The 18372-nt window shown below is 39.1% G+C and overlaps 2 protein-coding genes across 4 annotated transcripts in view; one reads left to right on the forward strand and one right to left on the reverse strand.

Moving 5' to 3' along the window:
• Positions 1 to 4561, forward strand: part of Vps37a (VPS37A subunit of ESCRT-I) — a 31744-nt gene extending 27183 nt beyond the window's left edge. The window contains exons 10-12 of one of the 2 annotated variants that reach the window (XM_052162805.1): positions 1589 to 1732; positions 2732 to 2812; positions 4164 to 4561. In XM_052162805.1, the coding sequence (XP_052018765.1) occupies positions 1589 to 1732; positions 2732 to 2812 (225 nt within the window). In that variant the 3' untranslated portion in view covers positions 4164 to 4561. Of the gene's footprint in view, positions 1 to 1588; positions 1733 to 2731; positions 2813 to 4091 lie in introns of both variants that reach the window. The other variant, XM_052162804.1, reaches the window with a different exon arrangement.
• Positions 4562 to 8652: 4091 nt separating this feature from the next.
• Mtmr7 (myotubularin related protein 7) overlaps positions 8653 to 18372 on the reverse strand; it is a 75122-nt gene continuing 65402 nt past the window's right edge. For both annotated transcript variants that reach the window (XM_052162802.1, XM_052162803.1), the window contains exons 9-14: positions 18123 to 18248; positions 16462 to 16511; positions 15234 to 15434; positions 12983 to 13123; positions 11735 to 11861; positions 8653 to 9454 (exon numbers count right to left, since the gene is read on the reverse strand). In XM_052162802.1, the coding sequence (XP_052018762.1) occupies positions 9092 to 9454; positions 11735 to 11861; positions 12983 to 13123; positions 15234 to 15434; positions 16462 to 16511; positions 18123 to 18248 (1008 nt within the window). In that variant the 3' untranslated portion in view covers positions 8653 to 9091. The remainder of the gene's footprint in view (positions 9455 to 11734; positions 11862 to 12982; positions 13124 to 15233; positions 15435 to 16461; positions 16512 to 18122; positions 18249 to 18372) is intronic.

Raw genomic sequence — 18372 nt, forward strand, 5'->3', positions numbered from 1 at the left:
CCATAGTAGTTTTGGGGTTTGGTGACTGTTTATAGGATGAATCCCCAGGTAGGATAGTCTTGGGTGGCCTTTCCTTCAGTCTCTGCTCCACACTTTGTCTCCTTAGTTGTTCCTGTGAATATTTTCCCATTCTCAGAGGAACCAAAGCTACCCCACTTTGGTCTTCCTTCTTGAGCTTCTTGTGGTCTGCGAATTGTAACATGTTTATTTTGAGCTTTTGGGCTAATATGCACTTATCAGTGAGTGCATACCATGTGTGTTCTTTTGTGCCTGGGTTACCTCACTCAGGATATCACTGTCTAGTTCCATCCATTTGCCTAAGAATTTCATAAATTCATTGTTTTTAATAGCTGAATAGTACTCCATTGTGTATATATACCACAGTTTCTGTATCCATTCCTCTGTTGAGGGACATCTGGGACATCTGGGTTCTTCCCAGCTTCTGGCTATTATAAATAAGGCAGCTATGAACATAGTGGAGCATGTGTCCTTATTACATGTAGGAGCATCTTCTGGGTATATGCCCAGGAGTGGTATAGCTGGATCCGCAGGTAGTACTATGTCTGATTTTCTGAGGAATCGCCAGACTGATTTCCAGAGTAGTTTTACCAACTTACAATCCCACCAACAATGGAGAAGTGCTCCTTTTCCCCCCACATCTTCTCTAGCAACTGCTATCCCCTAAGATTTTCATCTTAGCCATTCTGACTGGTGTAAGGTAGAATCTCAGTGTTGTTTTGATTTGCATTTCCATGATGATTAAGGATGCTGAACATTTCTTTAGGTGCTTCAGAGCCATTCGAGTTTCCTCAGTTGAAAATTCCCTGTTTAGCTCTGTACAATGTATGAGATTGCATTGATTTTGTAGATATTTTGAGTCATCATTGTCATCATAACCTAACAATGATAGACAAGAACAGGAATACAAGGAAATGGGGATTGTTGGGTCATCTGAGTAGGTATTCTCACAGTGACTTAATTCCAAAATATCTAGGATAGAATAGTGGTTTTTCTGTTTCTCATATAACAATTTTACAGTTTGTGGTTTGGTTTCTTTTGTGTTTGGTATCTGAACTTGCTGATTGTAGGTCAAATTGACACAAGCTATAGTTGTCAGAAAAGAAGGAGCCCCATTGAGAAAATACCTCCTTAAGAGTTTGTAGTACATTTTCTTAATTAGTTATTGATGGGGAGGGTCCAGCCCATTGTGGGTGGTACAGTCTCCGGGCTCTATAAGACAACTAAGCAAACCATGAGGAACTGATCAATCCCTCCACGGCCTCTGCATCAGCTCCTGCCTCCAGGTTCCTGCCCAGCTTGAGTTCCTGTCCTGACTTTGTTCAGTGATGAATGGTGATGTGGAACAGTAAGCCAAGCAAACCCTTTCATCCCCAGTCTTTTTGTCCTGGTATTTCATTACAGCGATAGAAGAAACCCCAATAACTAAGGCAGTATCTATCCAAGTAACCCAGGCTAAAGACCCATGTGAATATTGCTTTCCATATCTCTGCCTCATTTCCCCCTCTATAGTTATCTGAGAATTATAGACTAATGCATTGCCTGATTTTTTTTTGTTTGTTGTTCCCAGAGTTGTAGTGCAAGTGCCCTACAGGCAAGATTGAAGGTAGCTGCACATGAAGCTGAAGAAGAGTCTGATAATATTGCTGAAGATTTCTTGGAGGGAAAAACAGAAATAGATGATTTTCTCAATAGCTTCAAGGAAAAGAGAACAGTATGTAATACTCTTCAATTGAGGATGAGTGACAACATATCAGTTTTTTTAAAGTGTGTTCATAAGTAAAAATCATTAGGACATAACCAAACTGGAGTTTTGAGTACTGAGCTGAGCAGAATCTGAAAAGCCTCTTTGGGGAAGGATAGCAGGACTCTACTGTTGTTTTAATCTGTTAGTTCTGAGTACACAAGCAGGTAAATCAAATGATAGTTCTCATTCAAAAACAGTAGTATCTGTATCATTGAGTAGGAGCTGGTAAATCAGCTGTAATAGTCTTCTGCAAACAACCTGTTTTACAAGGTGCCTAAATACATAATAACTTATAGACATAAAATATAATAATTGAAATACTATTTAGAAGTTTCTAGAACAGCTTCTATTCTGGTATTTCCATTGTATCCAAGGGAGGGGGGGATCTGCCTAACAATTTGATGCTAAATATTTAATAGTCCTAAATATTTACCTAATATCTCTGAAACAATCACCTTTGTTATTTAGTGAGCTTTATGAAATGTTCATATATAGGGGTATGCTTGAGAGTGTATGATTGTGTGTATGTGGCCTGTTAAAGAAGACAGGGCAGATTTTATGAGCTTCATTTTTCATGAGAGACAAAAGTCAGAGATGGTTAGTAACTTGCCTGTGTTTATATTAGTAAGAAATTGGTTTCTGATCCATTCTCCAGAACACTGAAGTTTTAGTGTGTTAATCTTCCAGAGTTAACAAGAGCAAAGTTTAGTTCTGTGTTTTTTAAAAGCACAGGCATTTGAAATTAAATAATCAAAATGTAATATTAGGAAAGTTTATAGTCAGACTTTTCAAACAAACCTTTATGTTCTTCTGGATTCCTGCTAAATTCTGAAGAATTACTAGCTACCTTAAATGTTAAAAAACTAAAGGAATGTTAACAAATTAAAATATTCTTACTTGGAATTCTGTCCTAATGTAGGAAGTAGTTGGAAAAGCAACTGGTATTTTAAATAACTTATCTTCCAGATTTGCCACTGTAGAAGAGCTAAGGAAGAGAAGTTGCACCAGGTGATTGCGATGCACAGCCAGTTCCATGCTCCTCTCTAGGTAAGCGCTGCCAGCAGTGCCTCCAGGCTGGACACAAGTGTACTTAACTGAGTGCTTCTAACAGCGCCTGCTCACTGCTGTCAACATGTCACAGCTGTTGATTGTTACAAAATGTTGACAATTATATATTAAATATTATCGTGTAAGTGAGCCTGTAACCAGAGCAACCCTGCAGGTACTTTCTCCGTACTCCTGTATCCTTAACGAGAGTTTGCATTTCTTCTAGGGTTAGTTTTCTGTCTTCCTTCTACCATCATCTTTTCATCCATGGTCTTCCAGCCCCCAGGCTCCTCCTTTCCTTCTCTTATTTTAGGAATGCCTTGTTTACAGAAAAAAACCCTGCCCCATATTCTATTGCTGTGATAAAATACCATGACCAAGGTATCTTATAGATGGAAGATTTTATTTGTGTTTATGGTTGGGGAAGGAGAGTCCATAGGTGAGGCAGGCTTAGCATCAGGCAGCTGGAGCAGGCAGCTGAGGGATCACATCTTCAACCACAAACATGAAACAGCAGGCTGTGCTGTGGGTCTCAGAGCCCACCCATCGTGACGTACAAGCAAGGCTGCTCCACCTCCCAAGACAGCACCAAGTACTCAGGCACCTAGGTCTACTGGGGTGTTTCTCTTCAAACCACCACAAACCGCACAAACTTAACTAAGCGTTTGTTACTGAAGGAGAACACAGTTACTATAGAACCAAAGTAAGGACCGTGCAGCCCAGTTACTGAGACAGCCTGGCTGTTTCTCATTTCTGCATCAAGTCTGAGTTTTGTTTTTGAAGAGTTGGGATGAGACCCATTGCTTTCCATGAGTTCAACAAGCACTCTAGAACTGAACCTACATCACCAGTTCCATTTGTTTAGTTACCCATAAGCCACAGCAGCTGCTATATACGAGTATTGAGTTGCAGTACAAATCCCTAGGAGAGAGGGATGAGTCATGCGTGCAGCCATCCAGGCTGAAGGAACCGACTTTAAGGAGGAGGTGGAGGATTCTTTTGAAAAGGGACGAGGTAATAGGCATTTCTTCTCTCTGGTTTTTATTCCATTACTGTCACCTCTGGGTTGTGTTATATATCTCTATTTCCAAATTGAGCTAATTTTTATTCTGTTTGTGTTTACCCTAGCCCAAGAAGTTAGAAATAGATTATTAGAAGGAACACACTGAAGTCTTTTCCTTACCCAGTTCCTTCCCAGTCAAGTTATACTACCTTAACAGGAAGACAATATAAAGGAATGAGTGTTTATAATCTTAAATTTGAATTTTTTTCATTTCAGATTTTCTTGAAAACATGAACTACCAAGAAATGGGACACAAACCTAAGCACATTATTTTCTATTTTGACTTAGGAATTGGCATTTCCTGACCATGGCTGAGATCCAGAAGCATTATAGATTGTATATGCGCCTGAGACTGGTTTTGTATAGATTAGAATGACTGCTATATTTGAGAAAATTTTCTGCACTATTTGCACTAAAGATGTTTATTGTTGACAAATCCTGTATTTAAGTTCCTCTGCTATTCCTGATTAAACATCTATGCATGTAATTCTAGGTAGTTTTTAATATTTTACAAAACTACTGATTTACATTTTTAGTTTTAACTTGAAGCTGCCTCATTTCCTTATCAAGAGTGGTTATTACTTAGATTCTTTTCCTGTCGACTTTCTTTCAAAACCTATTTCAGCTGTGGAAAAGTTATCTACCCCACCCCCTGACACACACATACACACACACACACACACACACACACACACACACACACACACACACATACACACACACCCCTACACCTTTCTTTCTAGATGATGAAACTGTCCAGAGCAGCTTGTTTTCAGATATTCAGTGTCAGAAAAGAGCAGTCCTGCCAAGGAGCCATCTCAAGAAAACAACCTGTAATACCTTTAGTAAATAAGAGTGAAGAATCTACTTCCTACAGTTTGACTTTCAGACTAAAGATGCGTTTAGGGAGCAATACAGGTTTTATGTTGTTCTGGAACAGGGTCGCACTGCGTAGCCCAGTCCAGCCTCAACCTTGTGCTGCTGCTCCTGAGTATAGGGTTACAGACAGGTGCCATTCATCTCATAAACAGATATTTACTTATTTTAAAATATCACTTAAACCAGTACAATACAGACTTTCATGCTAACTAAAAATAGTAAGTATATATGGGTTTTAAATGATAGACCTTTTATATTCCCCCCCCAAAATCCTTTTGTTAAGAAATGATAATTCTAGAGAAAAATAGTAACTTTGACTTAACCTTTTTTAAAATTTTTTTCCTAAGAAGCTTTATAATAACAATATTGTCTTAATTTTTAATAAATTTAAATTTCTAATTTGTAGATGTATTCAGCAATTTATTTCTGTATTTTATCACAGAGCTAGAGAAGAAAATGAGTAAGTACCTATCTGAGGTTGGTAAGGTAGGCTCTAAGTCACTAAATACCCTAACACATAATTGCTCAGTCTTCATCCATGACTGTCATCCCAAAGCCTGCATACATTATGGATTGTCTTGACTTCATTTTTCTTACTCTACATATTTTTGGTAATGGAGTTTTAAGAAAAACATAAATATTTTCTTATTGAAATTTTTTTCATGTTTGTAGAAGATGTATTCATGTGGACTATAAAGATCCATTGCTAGCTATACACCATTGTAACTGCCTGTCTTCCTGGCACTATTGTTAAGGGTATGCTATTTAATCCTTGGGCAGACAAAAGGTAAACCTGTTATTCCTGATATAGATGGAGTCATGTTTGACATTTGTGACCAACTCGGGGGCGGGGGGGCGGGGGGGAGGGGCATTCAGAGACTTCTGAGCGTACCAGTGTTTGTGTTTAACAAAGAGACAACACAAGTGTGGTGTCACACACACTTGCTCACCCAGGCCAGGGCATGCTTTTCTTTAAACTTGTATTATCCAAGTTTGTCACTAAGAAATCATAATTTCTCCTTATAAGTTCAGAGAGCCACTTTACAATCCTGACATTACACCGAGACATTTGACCACAGTAGCTTGCAGTTAACAAGTTGACAAACTAATTGTGACATGTTTACTACTTGTGAATATGTGAATACGCCAGTATGAATTTGACGTATTTGCAGGAGGCAGTACATGGTTGTAATTATATGGCCATATTTCTTCTCTGTAAAAATTGGTTACAGATATGAATACCAAAGCACATACTCAGATTTATTTTATTGTATAATATGGAAGACTATAAAGGAAAGTCTAGGAATTACTAGACTACCCAGGATAGAATTTGTCAAGGATATTTAAAGGTAGACAGTACTAAGGCAGTAAATTCAAAGTTGAGTGAGATTTTCAGAATTAACAAAATATAGAACAAAGGTTGTTTGACCACAGTTTACATGTTTAAATTGAAAAACAGCTAAGATTCTGTTGTAGGAGAAGGAAGTGAATTACACTTGTGCTTCCTGTTCTTTTAAGGCAGGATCTCTAACCCAGACTGCCTCTAACTTTGATGTAGCTGAGGATGACCTTGTCCTGATCGTCCACCTCCTGAGTACTAGGAGCCTAAGCATGTGTCACCAACAACCCCGTTCACGTGGAGCCTGGGGACTGAGCTCAGGGCTTCCTGCCTGTGAGGAAGCATTCTGTACTAGCTGACCTGCATCCTCTCACAGAATGAGAACTTGGGCTGGGGAGGCTGCGTGCTAACTTGTGGGTCATGCAAGCGTGAGGGACCTGACTCAGGACCTGTGTAAAAACCTGGCACATGGTAGAACAGGCCTGGAATTCCATTATTCCTACACAGGAGAGGAGAATCATTCCAGGAAGCTTTGCAGACCAGTTTATACAGTGGGCAGAATGGCAGCAAACCAAGCAAGGCCCTTGTTACAAACAAGGTGGCAGGCACGGCCTGACGCCTGTGGTCCATGCTCCTCTCACTTCAGCACTGAAGGTTTCTGGGAGGTTTTGTGTTGTTTTAATTGTGAAATGACTTATTCAAACATGATAAATTCTTTAGTACTATTAACTAACAAATCACTTGAGCTGTACCTATTACTGGTTGGGAAGTAATGTCTTGAGACAGTCATATATTGAAGTATTCTCTGAAACACTACCTTAAATAATAAAATACTTCATGACTGAAGCTTCATTTAGAATGAACATGTAGATATTTAGTTGATTTGACCATGATTTATCCAGGGACTCTGAAAGGCAGGCTGCAGTAAACTTGTATGTAGCTTCAGTATTGATCTGTAAATAAAATAAAATAAAATGACTCGATGAACAGGTACCTAAATTATGTCTTGTAAAAGGATGAAGGGAACAAAAAGTGTGTGGCTCTGATGATGGTGTCACATTAAAAAGTGGAAATTTATAATATATACATACTATTTGTTTTTCCAAATATGTAGTCCAGTTTGGCATAGATGTTTTATCTTTGTTGTTGACCTATTGTCTACTATAAAAAAAAGGAGGCAGCAGTATTTCTAAGAGTAGGCATTATAAAAATGGCAAACAGCCAGGCATGATGACACAAATCTTTAGTGCCAGCACTCAGGTGGCAAAAGCAGGCAGAGTTTGAGGTCAGCCAGGGCTACAGTCAGATGTTGTCTAAAAGAGTGACTCATGCTATAGAGCTGTACAAGCCATCCCACTGTGTTCCATGTGTCTATTAGCTATTAGAGGTACTGCGGGAAATGGGTAGATATTCCTCATGCTTAACTGGGAAACGTTCCAACAGAAAATGCTCAGTTTAGCATCTAAAGGAATTACACTTGCTTTATTTTTGTATTAATATTTTTATATTACAGGCCTTTATATTAAAGTCATTCTGTCTTCAAATGTAAACACTATTATATTGTATGGCATTATGTGATATGTATGCCTCACACTAGGCTTTCAGTCTCTTGTCCTTTCTTTTTTCTCTGTATTTCTATTTCCAAAAAATTGAATACATTATCTGATAAAAATTTTCACTTTAAAATACTGTTATAAAAATCTAGATTAAACGTATTTCTTTATTAGAATGCACTTACATTGCAAAATCACATAACATTTCAGTATGTTCAATGCAACATTTCTCTATTAAGAGTTTTCAGACCAAAAGCTCAATTCAAATCCTATTTTAAATGCATTTTAATAGAAACTTCCGAAATTCCATTCAGTAGTCCATGGTCATGAAATATTGATGTTACAGAAAACATTAATTTTTTTATGTAATTTGTAAAATGAAAAGTGCTGTAACCTTTATTCCCTGTTTAGCAGATGTGTTGGGGGTTTGAAGAATGGCTCTCAAAGGCTCATTATTTGGATGCTTTGTTCCTGGTTGGTGGAACTGTTTAGGAAGGATTAGGAGGTGTGGCCTTGTTGGAGGGGGAGCTGCCTTTAAATCTCAAAAGCCCATGCCTTTTCCAGTTAGCTCTCACTGCCTCTTGGTTATGTCTCGAAATGTGAGCTGTCAGCTACTGCTCCAATGCCATACCTGCTCGGCTGCTGCTATGCCTTCCACCATAATGGGCGAGGATTCTACCCTCTGAAACTGTAAGCCCCAAATAAATGTATTCTAGTTGCCTTGGTTGTGGTGTCTTATCAGTTATCGGACAGTAACTACATGATAAACAGATTCCCTAGTTCTTGACCTTTTCCCTTGTTGATGTAGTATACCTAATGCATTTACAGTGTTGTAATTTGGAGTCAGGTTGGTGCTGGCTCAGCGTTTTGGTAGGTGAAATCTCTGAAACATAAGTAAAAGGTTGCTAAGAGCTAATGTCTGGATTCACATCTGAGATGGAGAAAATGAGGCTTCTCCTTCATTAGGTTCTACATTCATGTTAAAGAAAGACATACTCCAGAGGGGAAAAATAAAATGATTACATTTATTAACAGAAAAGGGTACTCTCAGAACTTATATTTTTAAATATTGGTAAAGGCAGAAGGAAATTTCAAATGTTTCTGAACGCAGACTGCATCTGGAAGTGAAATAAAAGCCCAACCATTAACGGGTATGAGAGACGAGGAGGCTTCATAAGCAGAGACATGCTACGCCAGGGAAGACTGTCTGGGCAGACAGGTGAAGATGCTGTCTTTGTAGAGCCTCAGATGGTGATCAGTCTTCATTATGATTTGATAAAAGAGCTGGCTATTGATAAAGAGCATTTTTTTTTTCATTTTCACAGCTGTAATTTTATGGTTCTGAATGGAACGTGCCATTTCTCAACATTTTTACTACGAATTGCACTTTCCCCTTAATTTGAAAGTGTTTCTGTGTCTTTTACTTTGGAACTCCAAAGGGAAACTCAGGCAGTGAGAAAGACAGCCTCATCAGAGTCCCGGTCCTTGCCACTGTCCTCGCTGGGCGCATGCTCGCCACCACTGGGAGAGCGGCAGCTCAGATCCTCCACCCCAGACTCTTGATCACTAGTCACTGAAAGATCGGGGTCTGAGCTCTTTAAATTGTCTTGAGTTAGAATCAGAGCAGAATCTTCATCACCCTGGGAAGGGCTCCTGGACGGGAAGGACTTCATGTTCCCACTGTAATCCTGAGGCGTGTTGGCTGTGCTGTTGTCTGAGGTAGAAAACCCCGAGGGTTTGCTGGGTTCACTTTGCTTACTCTTCACTTTGGTGCCATTTAAGTGGACTTTCTGAATTTTTTCCAGCCTCTAAAAAATAAATAACAACTTTAAGAAAACTCACAATTTATCCTTACATATATATTTGCATATCTTATTGACTCCCTCCCAGCCAAGGATAACATTCAGGACAAGAATCTTATGTCAGTAGATAACCCAGAGGTTATGAACTTCAACAAAATTAAGTTGTTTTCTTTACGTCTAAAATAAGGATGGTAATAAACACCTTGATTGTCTACAATATGAACAATACAATATGGTTACACTGCCTGGAAGTGGTCCCCCACACTTTTTTTTTTATGACCATACAATTTGACATAATTATTTGCACTGTAATAACTCTAAACTTTCATTTTTGAAACATTTTTTACGCATATAGATATTTGCTTGTACATAAGTCTGTAGACCACATGTGTGCCTGGTAGCTGTGGAGGTCAGGAGAGTGTTGGATCCCTTGGAATTAGAGTTACAGACAATTACAAGCTGCCGTTTGAGTGCTAGGAACTGAACCTGGGTCTGACGGAAGAGTTGTCTGAGCTCTTAGCTGCTGAGATACCATCCCCTAACTATGTTTTTGTAAGGTAAGAATGATGTATTTATCTCATCAAAATAGAACTCACTAGAAAATGTATCATTTCAGAGTATGCAATTTAATGCCTCCTCCCCAGAGTTGTATTTTGTGTCAAGTCTCTTAGAATATGTGCCATTTTTTGATCTTTCTGTGTTCATAAACTCTACCTGTGTAATTCACTGCTTCTTAGGGCTCCATCACATTCTTACACATGTCTATTCTGTTCCTCCACCAGATCGTTGTAGACTGTTGCAAATATGTTTTACCTCAGTATCCTTTAACGTAAGTAGGGGAGTGTGTGAAAATTAAGCATTACACATTCAGAAGCATTCCTAAAGGTTTTCAGTTTTAGTGCAGAAGAACTGCTGGACTATAGGAGGAACACAATGAATCCAGATGTAGCCATGGCACATCTGGACACGGGCAGAGCTCTTATATTCAGAAAGGGAAGGTGGTTTTGAGGGAAAGAGCACGGGAAGCACTGTAACGAGACTGAAAAAGCAGAGCCTGGGCCTTGCAGTGGTTAGAAAGCCACAAAGGCAGGAAGCAGGAAATGTGAGTTAAATGGAAAGCACTGGAGATGAGAATGGAAGGGCTTATGATGCATTATGGGAAAATCCTGAAGGCTAAGCTAAGAAACTTTAGCTATTTTAAAGATATAAAGCAACATTTAATGTTAAGGTACTTTTGATATTCTATATATCTTGCTTCTAAACTTTACAAATTTTCAGTCAAAAGAATGCTATAATAAGCAGGATCCTAAGATATAGAAAACTGGATGTGTTTGTGAAAAATAAATTGGCCTCCAAAACTCTTTTAAGTTTAATCTGCAGCTCATTTCAGTTCTCAGAGTTTGTTCTTCAGTCCAAGGTCTCAGCTCTTCTACTACCTCTAGTCACGTGGGTCATGTGAATGTGTGCACTGCAGACACTGCAGTCAGGCACCAGGACTCAGTCAGAGCTACTTCTCCAGTGATGCACAGCACTGGGTGCCTGAATGTAAGTATGTCCCCATGTGCATCCAATGCCTGGTGATTAGAAGAGACATCAGATCCCCTGAACTGTAGTTACCTATAGTTGTGAGCCACTACTTGGGTATTGAGAATCAAAACCAGACATTCTCTGAGATTAGTACTCTGGATCACTAAGCCATCTCCAGCCCTACCTCATTCTATTTAAAACATTGATCCTAACTTCAAATACAAGTTCCAAACAATGGGAATTGAGAGCCAGTTCTTGGGCAAGTGAATGTTGAGGCAGAGTTTATGATGAATGGGACAGAATGAATAATACTCAAGATGAAGGTAGCAAGTAAAAAAGGCATGTATGCATAACACGTTTCTTGCCCAATAATGAAAATAGCCATTCTGAGCTATTTACATATCAATGTAATATTAATATGCATTTTAAAAAATAGAACAGCAAATTTTAATTAATTTCAATGTATCCAATTTTGTCTTTTCACATTTTCATGAGATTTTGGGTTTTTTAAAGAAAACTTAAAAAAAAAGATGGTGATGGGAAAAAATAAAATGTACTGACCAGTAACGTATTTCTACAAACTGAAGTGAGCCAAAAACTAACACAGATGACTGAACAGTTTTGGATTTGGGCTTCATTGTCTGGGTGTTGACCTGCTGACTTAAAAATGGCTCATTTATTCTAGATCTTGAGGGTCTTCCTCAAGGTAATGCTCAAGAAATGGGCACAAGAAAGTATAAACAAGAGCAAGACTCTCACTTCTTCTAGGGACTCCAGCTCTTCCTCCAGCTGCTGGGACTCCTCCTTCACAGCCATGAGGTAATCTGTAACAGACTGTCGAGGCTGCAGCCCCTTTTCAAAACGGTTATACATCCCATTCCAAAACCTGGAAAGAAGAAGAGCATATATCCTAGTCTTAAAGCCTACAATCCCAAGTCTGTCTTCAGTATCACAGCCTAACAATATTAATAACCAACAACAAGTTACAGACTTGAAAAGGCAATTACTAAAAGTAATAATTTCAGGTTGATATTTTTTCTAGGATAGTTAGCTTCTCTTAGGAAAAGTAAGTTTATATTAATACTAAGTATTATATCTAACATATATAATATGTTTTTCTATAGTAAACCAAAGCAGCAAATATTCTCATTGGAACTTGAGGATTTGTGATTACATACTTAGAATTCCTGCTGCAAAGAAAATCTGGCCTTTAAACTTACAACAGCTTTGACTTTATTACAACAACAGAAACTTACATTTGCATTTTCAGTAAATATATTCTAGACAGTAAAACATTATGGAATGCAAATGGAACAAGCTGTCTTGCTGGGGGTATCTTTAGGCCTATTAAAAAGTGCCCTGAGGACGAGGTATCTTATCTGAAGCACATAGAACAGTGCCTGAACCACAGTACAGTAGTTTTAACTACTGTTACAGGCTATTAATGAATTAGCTGTGATATTAATGCAGAGTCTTATTTAGTCTTAGAAAGAACTGTTTTGCACAAACCATATGGGCATTTTTGATATAGAATTAGGGTTCTGCTGTGCTGTCAGACAAACAACATTGAGTAACTAAGACCGGAACACACAGTGTGTCAAACTGTTGAATACATAATCCCTAGAACCTGTGAAAGCCACCTTGCTCTCCCCGCCCCAGTACCATATTAATATCAATGTTTTCCACAGGCAAATATTTCCACCAATCTTGTGCTTCAAATTCTACTTCTATAGAACTTGATTTTCTCTCCTCCTTCATTTCCTTCTTTGCATTTCAAACAATTACCATGACAGGAACTTGTATTGTTAAAGCAACAGTTTCTAAAGGACTTGCATACGTAGAACAAGGCAAAGAGAAACAGCACTGCCAGAAATGCCCCCATTAGATAGTCAGGAACCGTCTCTGGTGGGTCTATCTCCAGCAAAGCCTTGACGCTATTTCATATACTTTGGCCTCTGAATGTGAGGCCATTACCAGTTGCAAACCACATCTGTAAGACTGACTTACTTATAGGAGAAGTTGCATGGAGCTGTAGGCAGATGAAGGCTCCCCTGGGTCTGACTGTGGTCAGCTCTAAACAGAGGATTGAGGTAGTCAGCTCGATTCTTCCACAGGTTTGACCACAAAGAGTAGGTTCTTTCTTGAATCCTGTTATTTCAAAGAAAGGCAAGAAATGACCAATGGTTCTTATAAATAACAAGTATTTTACATTAAATCTGGAGAAGAATTGTACAGCAGTGGCATCTCCACTGGCTCCCTGGCGTGGTACAGAAACATCCTTATAACAGTCTCTGTACTGCTACTATTTGTACTAGCCTTGACAAAAGGTGTGCTTATTTTGAGTACAAGAAACAATGATTAGTTTTTTTCAGTTTTTATCCCCCCAAGTAATAATTTAGCACTATGTTAAATGTTTCAAGTGTTACTTGAATAAATATCCACAATGCCTGTATGTCCTATTTTCTGCATGAGGAGATAAATGAAGGAAAGTAGTCTCTCCAAATCCCACAGCTAGTTCATAGAAAAGCCAGTACTTAAAGCCAAGCAGATACCATTAGGATTATCTCTCCTAGTAACAAAAGACCACAAACTATCAGAAAAACAAGTGAGACTAAAGGCTATGCTCTGCTGTGTGCGTATTCTTACTTATGTATACTGTGGTTTCATCACAGGCTGGCATTCAACCTCAGGAGTCCTCCTTCAGGAACTGTGAACCCTTTTTCCATTCTCACTGTGTATAAAGAAGCGGGAAGTTGTGTGTGGGCATCCATGTGTATGGCAGATGTATGTGGGTGCACACAGACATGTGTGCATGTGCAAGTGGAGGCCTGTAATTGATGTCCAGAATCATCCGGACCTGTTCTACCTTACTCACTGAGGCAGGCCCTCTCAATCACCCACCTACCTCACAGTTCACCAGCCAGCTGCTCTCAGGGAACTGTATTACATTAGTTCTGGGATCCCAAACTCCGGTCCTGTGTGTGGCAAACATGAACCACTCATTCATCTCCCAACTTATTCTTTGAGTAAGATCTCTTACTGAACAGAGATCTAAAAGGATCTGTGAGTGTCTACTTCCCAGTACAGGGATTATAAGCATACCAACCAAACTGGAGAGATGGTTGGCTAGGCAGGTTTCAGAGGACCCAGGTTCGGTTCCTAGTGCCCCCATGATGGCATACCTCCCTTAACATCAGTAAGGTGGGATCCAGTACCCACTCCTGACCTCTGCATGCATCAGAGATGTGTGCAGTGTACATTCTTACATTCAGGCAAAACATACACTAAAATAAAAATAATAAATCATGTATAAGTGTGCTGCTACACACACAGTGTTTTGTGTTTTGAAATGTGAGTTCTGGGGGTTGATCATAGGTCCCCATGCTTAGACAGGAACCACCGTGTGAACAAGCATGAACTATAGAAATCATACTTGATGTTTCATGGAGAAAACAAAGCAGCATCCACCCCCACCCCCACCCCCCCACACACACAAGAGCCATTTTCTATTCCACTCCAGATAGCACAAACCTACTGAAATCTACTTGATTTGAACTCACCTTTTCTACAATGAAACTGGATGCCATACACAACACAGTACAGTTAAAATCATTTTCATGCTATAAATGCCTCAAAAAGTTCTTTAATTTTCACTTCCTAAATCACCTTAATTTACAATGTTATTTGAGATTCCACATTTCAGGTATTATTAGTCTTGACTAATGCAACACAGTTTTAATCTAACCTGGCTGGAGTTGTCAAGTGTGGTTGTACTCAGGTGCAAAGGTCATGAGATCCTATTTACTATAGGCTAGATTGTGACAGTCCATCTCAATTAACTTTTTAATTAAATTCATCAGCTGCTATGTGCACTGAATATACTCAAGAAAAAAAAAATCAAACTAAAAACCTAATGGCCTCAGATTCAAGCATGCTTTTCCATTTAATCTGAAGTTTTTATTATCCCTATCAAATATGCTTATCATTTTTTAAAGACAAAATGTCTTTAATTCCAGAAGTTTCCTTTAATTATCAGTGTCAAGTCTTCTCACCTTTCTGAACAGACAGAAATCACAGGAAAAAGAGAATACATATTTTTGTGAGCTGGTAATATTTAAATCACTTATTAAATGATGTCAGGAATAGGAAAAGAATGTAGAATAATTTTGTAACTCAATTAAGTAGTTCTTATAACTATGAGAATCTATATGAAACTCCCAGTTTCCAAAATCATTAAAAATTGGACACCAAAACTTACTTGAGTTCTCGTCTCTCCTTCTGGCTATTACACAGGAAGTTTCCAAACTGGCAGGAGTAAACATGGTGCTGAATATGAATCAAAAACCTCTCGTTGAATTCAAAGGCGCAAGGGAACTGTTCCATTAACTGCCAGACACACTCAATGAACTGGTCGATTACTGGAGAGATTTCTTTTGGGTCACCATCTAAGTTGCCATATCTATAAAATGAAGTATTCTAGACTTTACAACATAGGAATTCTTTGTTTTAATTAGAAAGCTATAAATGCAACGGTTATCATAAAAGCGACTTTAACTCTTAAGTAAATTAGAAAAACTTAGGATGAAATAGGAAACATTTGTGTTACTAGCTGTAAAGGCCATTTCCTCAGCAGAGCTGACCACAGATCCCACACTGCAGTGCTCCCACTCACATTTCTCTATTGAGATTCACAGTGAATGACTTTTTAAAATAATCCTGGGTCTTATCCCCAGCTCTGTAGCAGCCTGCTTGGAGAAACCTCTCCTCCCATCCACTCACATTCTCTGGGGACTCCGCTGAACCCTGCTTGGTTCTAATGTTGTGTGTCCCAGCAGAAAGTGTATAGGAACTAGAGGGTTTGGAGGAAGGACACCAGGAAACTAATTTGGTGCCCATATGACTACACGGAGACTGAGGCATCCTGCACCAGGTGGGACCCTAGAGCCAAAAGAAGTGGGTTCAGGGTCCCATTCCCGTCCACACATTGTAGGGAATCTCGTTAGGGAAACAAGTCACTCTTAAAGGCACTGAGTGGCCAGCAGCAGACGACCAATGGAAAACAACATCTTGGGAGGGTCCTTGTCTTGTCATGTCAGGGCTTTTTCTTTATATTTTTAATTTTTTTATCTTTTATTGTTTTTACCAAACAGGTTGTATATATTATGGCTTCTGGTTTTGTGTTTTTATAGATTCCTGAGTGTGCAAATGAGTAAGTCTCTATGTCTATATCTGTTTCTTATATATATTTATAAGGCTCTTTTCTTTTTGTTTGTTTTGTCCTATTTCAATGTGTTTATTTTTTGTTTTATCTTCTATTTTATTACCATCCCTTAGATACCTGTTTGTTTTCTAATGAGAGGTTGAATGGGGTTAGAGACCTATGGGAGAGTGTTGGGAGGAACTGGGAAGAGTAGAGATGGAAATGAAACCAGGATATAGTATATTAAAAATATATCTATTTTCAGTAAAAAAAATATATTGCTTACCTATGATTAAATTTATGCCCGAAGGAAATCCAGTCCTTTTCAATTAATACCTACACACACACAAAGAATAAAATACCATGGAAGCTTGTAAGGGAAATATAAGGGAAGCAAACTAATGAAAAAGGATTGAGTTACTGGGAGCAGAGGCGCTCCCACATGACTGAGAATATGCTGTCCAACAGGAGAGGGCTCAGTAGTGTAAGAGCACTTCATGTTCTGCAGAGGACGGTTTCAGGTTCCAGCACCCCATGGCTCCTCACAACTGCCCATCACTCCAGGTCCACACACACATGATGCACACACACATACGAGCAAGCCAAACCTCTTATATAAAACAATAGTAAATCGTAAAGAACCACATTATCCAGACTGTATGCAGAATAAAGGACTTCTATATGAAAATTGAAAGGCGTGTGTGAGACTGCAGTCACTGCCTGTGTGCCAGGCACTGTGCTTGCTGTCATCTTGTTGGTTTGACAGCCATCATTACCCAGAAGGGGGTATATTCTAGAGAAGGGAATACAGATGAAGTGTTCTCCAAACATCAGGTCTCCAGGAGTACTTCATGTCCTATTCTCTCTATAACATGGAATGCTGTTTTGTTCTTAACAAATGGTTAATGAAATAATAAGGAATAATTTCATCAATATCACTCCTTAGAACTGATGTCTGCCCTTGACAACTAAATGCCTTTTATAAGTGTAATGGCTTTAATGTGGGAAGATTCCTGTGTAGGAAAGAAAAAGACTCCTGTCATTACGTACATAGGAAACTTGATGCTCTCAACCAGACAAAGGCATCTAGTCTGCTCAGGAGTACACCGAGGCAGGAACATTCCTATCTCATTTGTCTAAAGTAGTGTGTTCTGGAGAAGTGGCCTTCTTCTGCCTTGTCCCCAGGGTAACAGCTGCCATGACTCACAACACCGGTCCAGTGATACAAATTTTTTTGTGTGGAGTTTCTGTCGGCCTGTGAATCTAAGCAGATTCAGGATCCACCAAAGTACTTTCTATCACATTGCAGTCAAGAGGTAGACACCCGGCCACTTACTCACCAGAAAGCCCCTCTAGTCATTGGAGGGAACTCTGCCAGCTCACCCATAACATCACATCCCAGACTACTGCAGCTAAAGTCAAACTGTGATGGACACCCAAAAGGTTCCAGCTCTCAAGATGTGTTCCCAATTCCAGCAAAGACAGAAAACACTGACGTTCAATACTATCACCCAGTTATGTCAAGGACCACTTAAAAACATAGGAACTTAGGAGTGAATGTTGATTCTTTTTTTTTTTCTCCCAAGAGCTATTTATATGTACAATACTATTTTTTTCCAAATGTTTTTTCTCATGTTGTCTGTTAATACAGTCTTATACTACCCCAACCTGAGATACTTTGGAGCAAATTATGTATACAAACCATTATTTTCCAAACTTTTAAATATATTTTAAATTGCTTCTGAATTCAGTCCTAGGCGCACTGAACTGAACTAGTTTCAACATCCTCAATATTAATGTATCTCAAGCTTGTTTCAATTTCTCCCCGTTAATCAACCTTGCTGATATACTAAGAATAGTGCTGATTAGACCCCCCCCCAAAAAAAAAACAAAGGTCACAAGACCTAAAAATGGCTCTGCCTCACTCAAGGATGTCTCCAGGCTCACCATGAATCCTTTCAGGGTCCGGTAGTAAGGGTCCAGCAGCAGGCTTGCCACGGAGCATACCTGGGCCGTTCTGTCCCAGCCGTCAGAACAGTGGACAAGCACGCTTGCCCCTTCCTCTGAAACCGCCTGAAATGACAGAGTCACCGTGACTCTTAGGTTTGGCCACAGACTAAGGGAACTCAGAATTAGCACTTAGGTCCAGCCTCAGCAGACAAAGCTTTTTCTTCCTCATCACATATAAAAGCCAACA

Source organism: Apodemus sylvaticus, chromosome 18 (assembly GCF_947179515.1).
Source record: "Apodemus sylvaticus chromosome 18, mApoSyl1.1, whole genome shotgun sequence".
Classification (NCBI taxonomy): domain Eukaryota; kingdom Metazoa; phylum Chordata; class Mammalia; order Rodentia; family Muridae; genus Apodemus; species Apodemus sylvaticus.